Source organism: Vipera ursinii, assembly GCF_947247035.1.
Source record: "Vipera ursinii genome assembly, chromosome: 2".
In the NCBI taxonomy this organism is placed as follows: domain Eukaryota; kingdom Metazoa; phylum Chordata; class Lepidosauria; order Squamata; family Viperidae; genus Vipera; species Vipera ursinii.
In genome coordinates, this window is record NC_139513.1 from 58,300,705 (window position 1) to 58,315,498 (window position 14,794).

Consider the following 14,794-nt stretch of genomic DNA (forward strand, 5'->3'; position numbering starts at 1 on the left):
GCAGATTCTTAGTTTAATTACCTGACTTTTAAGGGATTGATTGATTGATTGATTGATTGTGTTATCAATGGCACAATTCTAATTGATTTTCTAAAATCTTGGGGTTTTATAAAATGGAGTCAAAGGACTACATGAAGTCCTTTTCTCAGAGATATTGAATTTGTGATGGACATGAAGCATGCTATCTCCTAGAAAGCGATCTGTAAAATCCAAGATTAAGACAGAGTTGAATAAAAGCATAAGATTTTTTTCAAAAAAAAGACATTCAGAAGAAGGATATAATTTAAGATTTTAACTCCAAACCTTTTAGATTATAGTTGACAATAGAGACCAGTTATTTTTTATTAGAATTTCTTGCCAGCTGGCAATGACAAAGTGCCATGCAGTAAAATTTCCAATCTTTATTACAATGAAAAACCAGGGCTTTTTTTGTCATACAATGCTCAGAACGGAGTTCCGGCATTTTTTTTGGATGGAACCTTGTAGAGTAGGCAAGGCGGGTTGTATGACATGTGTGAGTTCCAGCACCTTTTTCTTTTACAAAAAAAGCACTGTGAAAAACCAACAGTTAACTATGCCATATAAAAAGGGATGATAGATGAATTGGTGGATAAACCTTAATGTTCACACAGGAGAAAAATGGGAGGAAATAAAGATTAAAATTTCATCATAAATGACATAACAATGTTATGTATGATCCTTAGCACAGAGATCCATGTCCACATACATGACCATTAGCATATAAGTTACAAATGATAATAAGCAAAGTCTAAATCCCTGGACCATGAAAAGCTTGTTTCTTCATGTATTTTAAACTATTAAACTATTTCTGTAGAAGTGAGCTGCTCTTTACCAGGCAAGTGTGTGAGTGCACACATATAATTATGTATATAATTACATCACTTCTATAGATGATAATACTGAGGACACTTGTAAATTACAGATAGATCATGTCACATTCCCAAATTGTTTGGAATTATGGCAGTTCAATATATACTGAAGGTGGAAAGTTAGGAAAATTGTAGTTGGTGCAGTGGTTTCCAATTTCATATATTAAATTGTTCTCATGGTCACATTCCCATTTCTTTTGGAGGATATCTGGCTTTGATGTTCTTTATTTTGTATTTTTATGAACAAAAGCAGTTTCTAAAATAGTTGGAATATACCATATTAAGTTAGTCTCTAGCAGTGATTTGATTTCCCTTTCATGGCCAACATCACCATTCATAAAGTGGGGAAAAACAGTTTGTTTTCCTAATTCACCACTTGGACCTTGTGACAAAATGGCTCATGGTGACCTTGACACATGAAACATAGATTTTGACCTCTTTCAAACTTTAGGGGCAACTATTGAAACTCACTTAATGTTTTTCTATAAGACAGTTTAATAAGTCTTCATCTAAATGGATGAGAAAAATAAGGAACACCTTTTATGCACCTATAAAGATGGGGTAAACAACATCTTCATTCAGAAATAAATTAGTTGGGTGACCTATATACTACGTACGATTCTTTCCATAACAAATCCTCTATATTTAACATTTCATTTGCATTGTTAAGACGTTATCATTCAGGAATATGTAAAACTGACAGCTGCTTATAATTATATCTCTTTAGTGTGGAAATAATTTAAAACATTTGCCCTTATTTCAACATTTGCAGACTTCAACTCAGTGAATGTCTTTTTACCTAAAGTCAAAGTTGAAAGAAACAAATAACAGAAAACTGTAAGTATTGATACCAAATTTCTTGCATTTCATCTGCATTTACAACTGGTTTTATCAGCAAAGCCTTCAAACAGCTAACTGTCTTTTTTAACATATGTAATTTTGGTTTGTTAATGAGTGACAATTTTTGTTCTCACAGGGCTTCAGATGCTCTTTTTCTTTTAAGATGGAAATACCAACAAAAATAATTGTTGATATCCAAATGATTGGACTCCTTGGTTATTTAAATGAGCACAAGGCTCATTCACTGCTCAGATTATTTAAATATTTGCTTGACAGCTACAGCTGCAAAGTTTTATAGAGCCTCTGAATTTGCAAGGGTAAGTGTAGGTTATCTTAGTTTCCAGCAGGCTTCCCCAGAGAAAAATGAGATTTGCTGCTTATGAAAGGCTAACACCACTTAAGTGGGCATTAATGTTTCCTCTGAGATTTGGATTCCTGTTTTGCTATATTAGGAGAAACAATTTTTCCCAGAATTTACAGCTATGTTAATACTGGTTTAATAATCTTTAAATATGTTGGGGATTTTGCTATGTACAATATATTGTGGCAGTTTATACATTTAATTTAGTCTCCGGAGTTTATTATGAAAGCAAAACACTGTCATTTTAAGGCCATAAACACATGCACATGCACACACACACACACACACAGAGAGAGAGAGAGAGAGAGAGAGAGAGAGAGAGACAGTCATTCTGTTTTCCATATCCACAGACACATTTTCTGTTCTTTTGAAAAGGACAGAGGTAAAACAATATAATTCAAAGAATTATAATCGAAGAATTATTTTTACAAGAAACAATAAATAGGAAAATTGAACTACTTTGTACCAAAGGTTAACAGTTTACATATTTACAATTTCAAGATCTCAATCTAAAGATCACCATCACTATTTATTAAATAATAATAAAAGTGATGACTTTTCATGCTACTTAAAACATACTCCTTAAACATTACGTATTGCAACTTTCCTCTAAAATATTAAGAAAAAAAAATAAAAATAAGAATGTGTTCTGAAAAGCAACCAAAAATGGTAGGTATAGTGCACACACGTCAAACTCACAACATCACGTGATGTCGCACAACGTATTGGGAGAGTTTTGCCATTGCCGGCAATGGGGTGGGCATGGCTTCCGGATGATGTGTCCTGGCAGTTTGACACTGCTGGTATAGTGCAATCTAATATAGGTTTCCTATATTAGTTTAAGGCTGGCCCCACAGCCTTAAACTACCACAGTTTTAGAAAATGATGGGAGGACAATCCATTGTGTCTCTTATGGTTGAATGGCAAAAACCTTCTCAAATTTTATCTATCAAAATTTAGATTCCAAACTTTAAGAAAAAGGAGTGTTTTGGGTGAATCATATGCATTATCTATTCCATGAAAAACAGATGTTGAAACTGTGTGTTCAGTCCAAATAATTTGTGTTATGGAAAAACTGAAAGGGTATTTTGGAATATCGAGAAAACTACTTAAATTCATTACTGTGGAGAAGTTAATACTGTATGTCCTATAGATAACATGTATACAATGAAGTTGTGATTTCAGGGGGAGAAAAAGAATATGTTGAAAATTAGGATATAATCTCATGGTGACGAATTCATACTCTTGTCATTAATTATGCATTTCTGAATTAAGAGGGCTTTCATAGTGGCGGATTTGGTGATTGAAAATTGGATATTATAAGATATTCTATAGTTAAAATATGAAAGAATATGCTGGTGAGGTGTCTGTGGTTTTAATAAATGAAGGTAAAATGCCACCAGAGGACAGAATCTCTGTTGTTGTTAGTTTTGCTTATAGTAAACAAGATAATAAAATATGACCAATACCACAGGAAAATAATGAAATAAACCAAATACAAACTTGAAACAGCTAATAATGTAAGAGGTTTTGCAACCTTTTTGAAGTTATCTCATAATTGGTCAGATAAAAGCAGAGTCCTAATCTCTTGATCACAGGAACAACTGAATTTTCTGAGAATTGGCAATATAAGATCTTTTTGCCATTTAGCATACAATGAAGTCTTTAACGCCATATGCAATACTGACACTACTGCTGTATTAGAGCATATACAAGTGTGGTTTTAATAGGCTAGACTAATATGTTTATCTGTTTTCCTCCGAAAGGGTAACACATCAAATCAGGGCAGGGAGAAAAATGTATTGTGTAAGGATATATAAGATGTTAAATGAATATCTAGGAAGAGAGGGAGAGAATTGCACCATAGCACAGATAAAAACTCTAGTTCTATTAGTTTGAATATCTGCCTCTCAAATTCCCTATTTAAATTCAGTCAAAGTTTTATTGAGGGGTTGTATTGCTAAAACAGAAAAGCCACCTTTTTCCAAATCATGATTAAATTGTCTCCTTGGGATAGAAATGAACCTATTTGACAATGTATGTTGGACAAAGGAAATTTCCCAAATGATTTGGTTTGACCAAAATGTAAGGTGATGAACCCAAAGGAATCACAGCCTAGTTCTAGCCAAATCTGAATGTTGAGAGCTGAATAAAAGTATTGTAGCTGATGGGGCATGGACTGGATGGCTTTTAAGCTTGATATATCTTTGGAGATGCACAGCTGGGTGCCAACTAACATCAATCCAAAACTTTAGTTTTAAGCATTTAATCTATTGCTGAGATCCAGTGCTACAATATCATTTGCATATTTAATAATTTAAAAAATGCTGTTTGAACTTTTTTTGGCATCACTGCTGAATACCAAAAGAACAAAAAAAATTGTCAGTCTTTTGACAATAGATTTGTCAAATCTTCTGACCAAAGCTTTCAATTTTTGATTATGTGCCATCAAGTTATTTTCAACTCTGTAACCACATAGATTTTCTCAAAGATAATCTATCCCTAACCTGTGCACTCATTGCCTCTGTAATTCAGTCCATCCACCTTGTTGCTGGTCATACTCTTTTTCTCTTTCCTTCTACCTTTCTTGGCATTAGAACCTTTTCCAGAGAGCAGGGTGTTCACATAATGTGTCTGAGATAGGATAATTTGAGCCTTGTCATTTTTGCCTTGAGTGAGAACTCTGGGTTGTCTTGTTCAATGATCCATTGGTTTGTTCACTTGGCTATACATAATATTCTTGGGAGTCTTCTCCAACATCAAAGTTCAAAAGCATTGATGCTCTTCCTATTCTCTTTCTTTAGTCTAACTTTTGCTTCCCTACAGTGCCACAGGGAGTATCATGATTTGCACAGTTTTGATCTTTATAGGTATAGATACATCAAGGCATTTGAATAGCTTTTCCAAGGCCTTCGCAGCTGCTCTACTGAGTCTGTACCATATTTTTCAACTGCTTGTTTTTTGGCTGATGGATGGCAGATCCTAAAATGCAGAAACCATCCACCACCTCAGTATTTCCATTGTCATTTCTAAGGCTTGTTGTTCTACCTGTTGTCATTAATTTGATCTTCTTTTACTTTCATTTTTTCACAGGGCAATTTGACTTTTAATATTGGAGCTTGCAGATTCTTTGCATTTTCAACTATTAGGATAGTGTCATTCTTCCATCAGTTTTAAAACCATACTCATCTTTTCCCAGCTTCCCTTCAATATACAGTATATTGTGCATATAGATTGAATAACTAAGGGGAGAATATACAGCCTGGTCCCACTCCTTTGCTAACCTAGAGCCAAGTCTGTTTTATAACATTCTGTCTGGACAGTGGCTTCCTGAGCTGTATATAAGTTTCCAATGAGGAAAATAAGATGCTCTGGGATTCCCATTTTTCTGAACACATTCCACAACTTGATATGATTATCACAGTCAAAGACTTGTGTATTTAGTTAAGCTGGACAGAGATGTGGGATCTTGATTTTGGGGAAGGATTTATGAAAGCCTTGCCAAAGAGTTAGGATTGGAAAAGCTTAATCCATGCTGTTGCCATTTCCATCTCCCCTACACATAAATGTGTCCATGGAAATTATCAGATGCTGAACTCAACTTGGAAGAAGCTTTTTAAAAATGAAGCTTTTTTTCTTAAAAAAATACATCATGGTGGTAAAGAATTTTTATTCCTTCGATATCATATCCTGATGTTCTAGAATGGATTCAGAAAAATTGATATGACAAAAGTGCTCAGTGATCATAGGAAAAAGATTAATCAGAACTGATTAAATAACTTGCATATCAAAACAATAATAAGCAAATCCTAAAGTTAAAATGGGTAAACAAGAGCCTTTGAGATTAAAAGAAACAGTCTTGGGAGAACAGCATAAATTAAAAGCCCACAGATAACCATCGATTTAAAAAATACAGAAGGGACATTGTAAGTTATGCTATCAGTGGCTGTACTATATATCACAAAAGATATCAATTGGGTATCTCAAAAGAAACACATTTATTCACAGAATAGCTAAAGTATAAATCCCAGCCCAGGAAATATGATATGCAGTATGTAATGTTGCTTCCCCTTCTGCTTTTCCTCTCCCATCCTAGCAAAAGATAATTAGGGAAACAGCTAAATAACCTAATATTGCAAGAACAGCCAACTTCATTAGCCACCAGCAGGTAAATTTAGGAGGTTGGAGGAATGTAGAGAAATGATTTTTATGGAGGAATGTAGAAAAATGATTTTTACTATGGAAGAAATAGTTAATAATAGAATTAAGAATAGCAGAAATAACTTGTTTAAGCACAGCAAGCATGGAACCAATCAAGGGTATTAAGTAGTGAATTTCTGGCGTGCCATCCTTTTGATATGGCCAACAGTATGGAATATAACCATGCATTGAAAACCAGGTGGAATTTTGGTTCCATAGAATGGCTCACATTTACTGGAGAGAGGAGGAGGAAATGGGGTGAAATGTAATGTGGTTTTTGTTTTTGTTTTTGCCTAGGATAGTGTGCCAACATCATGTTGCTAAATTACATTTTGTCTAATCTATGAGGTTACTCACTCCAGCACTGATGCCAAAAAAGTAAACAAAAAGAGGACAACAGATGCAGCTCTCGTCTGAAACTGTCCGCGATTTTAATTATATCCTGACCTTCTGACGCACTTACACAACCTGTTGTGAAATGGCAAGTTCCGAACCTGAAGCATTATTTTATGTGTTTTTCTGACCTAGGTTATGCAGGAAAGAATAAGGGCGCGCCTCTCTTCAGTTCTAATAATTTGTGTATTAAAGTCAATAAGCTGGCTCTAAAGGACTCCCTGGGTGAACAAATGTTTTGTGTTCATTGTCAAATGGGAATGAAATTTTCCCAGGGATAAATTTCACTGATCCTCTCTTTTAAAACTGTCTAAACTGGTCTTCAGTCCTTAGGAAAAATGCATCCCACTAAGGTCACTGGGCCGCCCTTGTAATTTATTAACAGAGGAAAATGATTCTGAATCCTCTTGCTGTTTTTTTTTTTTACCTTTCTGCCTGATCCCACTTCTAAAACAAAGTAAGATCAGGGAGTTAGGAGGAATCTTTTTAAAAGCACAGCAAATTGTTAGTGTAGAATGTTCCAAAATTTTAACAGAAAATGTCGGCTGGTTTAATGCTTAAGAATATACTAATTATTATCTCAAATTGCTGATGTTGATATATAAAACCCTATAAGACATTTTTAAAACAAAAAATATTTGACGCAAATATTCTTTCCCGTTGTCAGATTAATTTTCATCCCAATATTTTCCTCATGTAATGAAGCAGATAGGACTGGGTGCAGTAGCTCACAAGAGCCGATTTAAAAATTTTCTGAAATTTTGCAAATTGGTTGAGGGCATAGGTGAGCCACTGTCAGAGACAACCAGGCTGAGTCTGAGGGAGGGGTTAAATGCATCATCAGTCATGAGTCCTTTCACTCCCACAAGAGATCTAAGTCCAGCCCATTGTGAATTCCTTATCTACCGCCAAATTGCTTTGACCATTAGTAGTTCAGATTCTTGTAGAGAGCTTAAGCGTACAATAAATCTTTATATATGAACTGCCTGGATCATCTGATTTTCCTGGTGCTTGACAACCACTATGCCAAGCACATCAATCAGCTGTTCTGCAGCTAGTGGAAGGGCAGCAACAAAAGAATAACAGAATAACAGAATTCGAGGGTACCCTGGAGATCTTCTAGTTCAACCCCCTGTTCAAACAAGAAACTGTATTAACAGCAGGGGCAATTCTTAAACATTTACCACAGCACACCACAAAGTGGGGGCAAAAGAACTTTTCTGGAGATGCTATAACCCTTAGACAATTAGGAAATGGTATCACTTGCTATTATATACATACTTCAGCAAAAGAAGAACCTCCAACTCTATCTTCTATAAATTAAAAATATCATGCTCAACAATTGAGCTCTATGATGCAATTCTAGCCTTCAACTCCCAGAATTCTCCAGCTCCAGTTCACTTAAGTCCACACATCTTCAAGGTTGAGTAATACTGCTCTAGCAGCTATATTTGAATTTGATGTGGATTTTATCCAAGGCACTCTTTTGAAAGAGTTGACCTAAGACCCACAACATAGAGATACCCCAAAACTGAACCTACCCTTTAAATTACATGCTTCAGTGAAATGTATTTTCTGGTAATTTGTTTGGAAATGGAGATTGAAGGATATTGCTTTCTACAAAAATAACAATCATTTACTGAGGGGTGCCTATTATGCTTTTTAAGATGTGAGAAAATAGGGACAGAATTTATTCAGATCCCAATTAGAAAACCGAGCTGCTAGTGAAGTAAAATTTCACCACAAAGTTTCATTGATGGAATAGTTTCCATTGATGAGACAGAGAGGGGAACATCCTACTGACTCCTGCAGCCCTCAAATCCTGTCCAAGACTTTTTCAGAGAGGACCTCAAAACTCCAGATCAGCTTTTGAGGCCTAAAAAAGTTGCAGGAAAGAGAGAAGAAAGGTGCAGATTTTAATGCCTTTTTTTTCAGCTGTGCAGGACATTACATTACATTATTATATTCAGATTTGTAACATAAGAGCAAACCTTACAACTGTGATAAAATTGTTGGCTTCCTGTTGTATCACTGAGCTTCTGATTTTGCTTTCCTCTTATATGTGTGTGTGTGGGGCGGGGAGTGTCTTTACGTGTACATGTTAAGTATATAGCTTTTTTTCAAGGCTACTTCTTCGACCGTGGAAACATTTCCTGTTAATATTTCCATACTACCATCCAAACAGAGCTTTTAAATGTAGCAGAAAGTGAAACATATAGAGTTTCTGTTTCCTTATTGCTATTTTTTTTAAAAAAAATGCCAGTGGGGTTTTGTTTCTGTATTTTAATAATACTGTATTTTGCAGTAAAGAGAAACACATTCAAGTCTTAACTTTCACTTTTCACATAAACACAATATATTCAAAACATGTATGATTTAAAGATTACACACAAAAACACACAGCCACACACACACACACACACACATATCTGTTTTGAATAATGGCTCTGTCTGCTTGGATTCCGGTGAAGGCTCTGCCAGACTCACTATAGAAGGCAGTGTTATGCTGCCCTCTATCGTCACATTCTATACAGTTCATTCCTGGCACTAGGAATTGTCTTTATGGAGAGCAGGGATTCTACATCTTTTTCAGTAATAGAAGTTACAGATGCATAGAGATTAATACAGATGCATTAACTTTATTTCACTAATCTGGTCAAAAGATGCTTCCTTATTACAGCATGTAATGTACAAAACATTGAATCGATTGAATAATTATATAAAAATACAGTTTACAATCACAGGTAAAGGTAAAGGTTCCCCCGCACATGTGTGCTAGTCGTTTCCAACTCTAGGGGCCGGTGCTCATCTCCGTTTCAAAGCTGAAGAGCCAGCGCATTGTCCAAGGATGTCTCCGTGGTCATGTGGCCGGCATGACTAGACGCCAAAGGCGCACGGAACGCTGTTACCTTCCCACCGTAGTGGTCCCTATTTTTCTACTTGCATTTTTACGTGCTTTCGAACTGCTAGGTTGGCAGAAACTGGGACGAGTAACAGGCGCTCACTCTGTTATGTGGCCAGCCATTTTTTTACCAAATATTATATCATCTCTCAATGGACCATAAATGTTTATATTAGAAAATCAAAGATTTTTCTCAAATTCACGTCTCGTGTTCAACTAGAAGCCAGCCAGTGGGGCCACCAGCAAGCAATAAATGGAAGTTAACATATGTGGAAGTCACGAGGCAGGATGTTTGTTTTATACCTGATAATATCTTATCCTGTTAGTCTCCAAATAATTAAACAGGAGCATTGTTAAAATCCTTTCATGAGCCTCACAACCTAGTATTTATTGGTTTCCCCCAAAAATTTAGAATGGAATTGTAGGTCAATTACTGAACTGGCATTGTGTTTTCAGGAAAAAAAAAATGAATTGGGTATTTGGCTACCTTTAGTATGTTACTTTTTGTTTCATTTGTGTCTTGCTAATATTTTATTAAGCAAGAACATAAACAAATCCAGTCCTCTAAATCCTAGAAACCGAACTGATGTGAGGGCAATTTTTGTGATGAAATTACTTCATACACATAATGTCTTCTGAGCCAAAAGAAATTCAATTTTCCATGAAATAAACAATTGTAGTAATCACGGAACCACTTTAAACAAAGAAATTGTTGGTCATACAATGGGAATTTCCCAGCATTAATTATCACTAGTAACAATTTGATCATTGGAGTTCATTTCACCAACTGCTCTTCATGCCAGAAGCATCTCTGGATAACATAACTTACTGGAACATTCTGTAGCCTGAGGGTCTCCAGATGCCCTGGAACTACAATTCCCAGAATTCCCAAAAACTATGAGTTGGGAATTGGAGAGTTACATCCAACCTACTAGGAAAGCATAAGTATAGACACTGTACCTAAGATGATGTTCATGGGGTATATTTTCAATTTATGAGCCAGTTTATCTAGTCCAGTAGAAATAGCATTAGAATATAAGATAGCGAATTCAAAGTTCCCAATTCCAAGTTCATAACTTTATCTGTGATCTTTCTAATGGAATGATTGTGTATAGCAGGGGTCTTCAAACTTGACCCTTTTATGACTTGTGGACTTCAACTCCCAGAATTCCTCAGCCAGGTACGCTGGCTGAGGAATTCTGGGAGTTGAAGTCCACAAGTCATAAAAGAGCCAGGTTTGAAGACCCCTGGTGTATGGTAATGACCCAGAAATGTCAATGATGTAAGGATAGAAAGCATAACCACTTTTTCCCATTTTTTAAAAAATCTGCTGTCATGAATTACATCATTTGCCAGTCAGTCCTGGATCATTTATTATTGTTAGAATACACTACATAGATCCCACTGAAACAGGGAATTTATGAGATTTAATTTATATAATGGCAAAATCATAAATAAAGAGAAGATGACAGAATAGGAACCCCTGTGTCTGTTGTAACTCCAATTTATCATGGCAATGATCCAATTCAAATTTATATGCGCATATTTCAATAGACTTAAGACATATAACTTAATATTGGATTGTGGGTTTTGTGAGCTTCTCAGAATCATCAAAGAATTGATCTGCATAGTGGATATTATTCTAAGAAACAACATAACTTTCCTACTTCAAATTCCATTTTTCATTTCCTACTCTTTTATGACATTTTTAAAAAGGAGAACACTTTTAAATGATTTGTTAAAAGCTTCTTTAACAAGAAACTCTGTAGCCTGGCCAAATTGTCAAATAAAAAAAATAGAACTTACTTGATATACATGGAGCATAACAGTGTTGCAACAGGCTCTTCAACTATTATTCATAATGGTATGCCAAGCTGCACACAGTGCTTACTTCAGAAATATACTGAGTCTCCTGACCCGAGCTAAAATGTTTCAGAAGCATTTTCTCTTCTACCATAACAGCTTGTATCAAGGAGAGAAGCAGCATAAAACTAAGGAGAAATTTCCTGACAGTTAGAACAATTAATCAGTGGAATGACTTGCCTCCAGAAGTTTTGGGAGCTCCAACATTGGAGGTTTTTAAGAAGAGATTGGACAACCATTTGTCTGAAATGGCATATGGCAGTGATGGCGAACCTTTTAGAGACCAAGTGCCCAAACTGCAGCCCAAACTGCAACCCAAAACCCACTTATGTATTGTTGGGTGGCAGGTGGACATGGCCCATTGGGTGGGTGTGGCACATTGGCTGGACGTGGCCCATTGGGTGGACGTGGCTGGTTCAAAAGCATATAATATGTTTTTTCAGTGTTATTGCTTTTTAAAATAGAACAACGGTGGTACATGAGAGAAATCTTGGCAGATTTTTTTGGTGTCCCAATAATATCTTTTAATCTCCTGACTGAATCGCTAAAATGTAAATATTAACTAAGCAAAATCCAAATGTTTAGAGGAATAAGGATGCAATCAATCATAGCTTTATATACAACAGAATCAAATGATTCCAAATGTATGATATGCAAGCATACTTCTGATAAATATTTTTATTGCTTCTGTTAATTTATTATTTAATTCTATTGTTACATTCTATGTCCATCCTAAGAAATTGCATCCAACTAATATTTTAGTGAATCCTTTAATCCCATTCTTTCTCTGATGGTGCTGAACTCTTAAGAAATGTCTGTGTTTGTGTGTATGTGGCACTTCACAAAAACTGTTCTTATATCAGTTAACTGAGAGATAGAAGTAATACCAATAGAAGTGAATACAACAGTTCATTTAGTGATCATTCAAAGTTACAACGGCATTGAAAAGGTGACTTATGACTCTTTTTCACACTGTTGCAGCATCCCCATGGTCATGTGATTAAAATTTGGACGCATGGCTACTGACTCATGTTTATGACGGTTACAGTGTCCCAGAGGGTCATGTGAGCCCCTTTTGAGTCCTTCTGACAAGCAAAGTCAATGGGGAAGTCAGATTTGTTTAACACCCGGGTTACCAACTTAACAACTATAGCAAGAAAGGTTGCAAAATGAGGCAAAATTCACTTAACAAATAGTTCGCTTGGCAGCAGAAATGTTAGGTTCAATTGTGGTTGTAAGTTGAGGACTCCCTGTATTGCTACTTTATTTTTAAACTGGGAAAGATCCTTATTCTGCCTTTTTTCAGGGAGGAGGGAGAGTGCTTCTATAACATTTCTACAATTTATAAATTAGAATCTACTTAAACATGACAAATAGGGGCTTTTGGCTAGAAGAACAGCATTCCATTTCAATGTAAGTGTACATAATTGCTGCAATTTATGGCTTTGCCTTTCTGAATTTTTAGGCGTCCTTTACTCTGCAACTTACACTTCTCTGAATCACCAAACAACCCCCATTGTCATTTATGCTGGATCTCATACTGATCCATCAACTATTTTTTTAAACAGTTTCCTGTAGAATCAATAATTTGTCCCCCCTCCCTTTTTTTACTTTAAATGCTACATTTGTTATATGTTTTTTTTATTAAAGAGTTTTACAAAAACAAAATTTTACAATATATCCCCAAATCCCTCCCACCCCAAACCCACCCACTTCCCCCCCCCCACTTCCCAGAGCTAAATACAGGATTATAGTTACAATAATCATATTCTAAATAAAAATTATGCATAATATACAATTAACCAAATTCATAATGCGCTTTAACTCTCTTTTAACATAACTACAAACAACGTACCAATAACAATATCCCACTAAAATCTACTCATAAGCTAAATGGTACTTTTTGGTCCCATATTTGTTTTGAATATAATTTATCCATCTCCTCCAAACTGAAATATATCTTTCCTGCGAATGATCCTTCAGATAAGCAGAAATCTTAGACATTTCTGCAAGATTCGAAACTTTAAACACCCATTCTTCTACAGTGGGCAAATTATCCTTCTTCCAATATTGTCCCACCAGTAACCGTGCTGCCGTTATCATGTTCAACATCAAGTTAGTTTCTTTAACATCACAATCTACAACAATGCCCAATAAAAACAATTGCGGGGAGAACTTTATCTTTCTCTTAAAAATCTTTTGAATGTTCCACCAAATTTTAATGCAAAAAGCTTTTATATTTCTACAAGTCCACCACATGTGAAAATAGGTAGCTTCTAAACTACCACACCTCCAGCATTTAGACTGTACAATAGGATACATATTGGACAGCTTCTTGGGATCCAGATGCCATCTATAAAACATTTTATAAAAATTTTCTCTTAAATTTTGAGCCTGGGTAAATTTAACATTTCTGACCCAAATTATCTCCCAGGTGTCCAGCGAAATTGGTTCCTAAATATTTTGTGCCCACTTTATCATGCAGTCTTTAACCAGTTCCGTTTCCGAATCCAATTCAATTAAAGCATTATATATCCTCTTTATATGTGCACAATTTGAATCTCTAATTTGCTTTACTAAATTTTGATCTGTAGTTGTGATGCCAACCTTTTGATCTGACTTCCACCTAGCTTTCAATTGAGTATATTGAAACCAAGAGTAACTTATGTTTTCTTGTCTTAACTTCTCTACTGGTTTAAGTTGCCAATCATTCCCTTGCAATCTAAGTAGTTCCTTATAAGAAACCATATCCATACTCACTCCCATAGATATGCCCTCTATCGTGTGTCCAGGAATTCCCCAAATCGGTATTTTATAATTTAACTTATAATAATACTTTTTCCAGACATGCAATAAAGCACTTCTAAGAATATGGGATTTAAAAGCCATATATGTTGAGAAGGGGTAAAAATAGGGGGGGGGGGAACCTTCATCAAATACTTCATGAACTTACCAGAGGCCTGAGTTCAGGATGAGTCAGAATATATCCATTATTTGTAATTGCAAATGCATATCCGTGAATGCCTAGCTGTAAGGAAGAACAACAAGAACACAAAAATAAGAACCTGTAAAAGGCAACAGGTGAAATAGCTGCAACACAATCCCAGCAGGAGATTATCTTGCCCGGTTTCCCACTGGGATTTTCTAAGAAAGCTTCCCTGAAAATGGGATCTTTTATTGTTTTCACTTCAAACATACATTCGGTTGCTTTGTTGCACAGGTTAGCTGCCTTTGTTTTCTAACTCTCAGGCTTCTCCATACAGAGTGGTCTGGATTTTTTTTAATATTCTATTTTTAAGGCTGTTTCCTTCTTCCATCTAAGTTTTATTCGCTTCCTGAAAACCA

At 35.5% G+C, this 14,794-nt stretch overlaps 1 protein-coding gene across 1 annotated transcript in view; it reads right to left on the bottom strand.

Moving 5' to 3' along the window:
- The window catches only part of CACNA2D3 (calcium voltage-gated channel auxiliary subunit alpha2delta 3), a gene marked incomplete at its 5' end in the record, with an annotated part of 613,685 nt that overhangs the window by 136,601 nt on the left and 462,290 nt on the right, over positions 1-14,794 (bottom strand). The window contains one exon of the mRNA XM_083353347.1: positions 14,403-14,477. Coding sequence (XP_083209473.1) covers positions 14,403-14,477 — 75 coding nt within the window. The remainder of the gene's footprint in view (positions 1-14,402; positions 14,478-14,794) is intronic.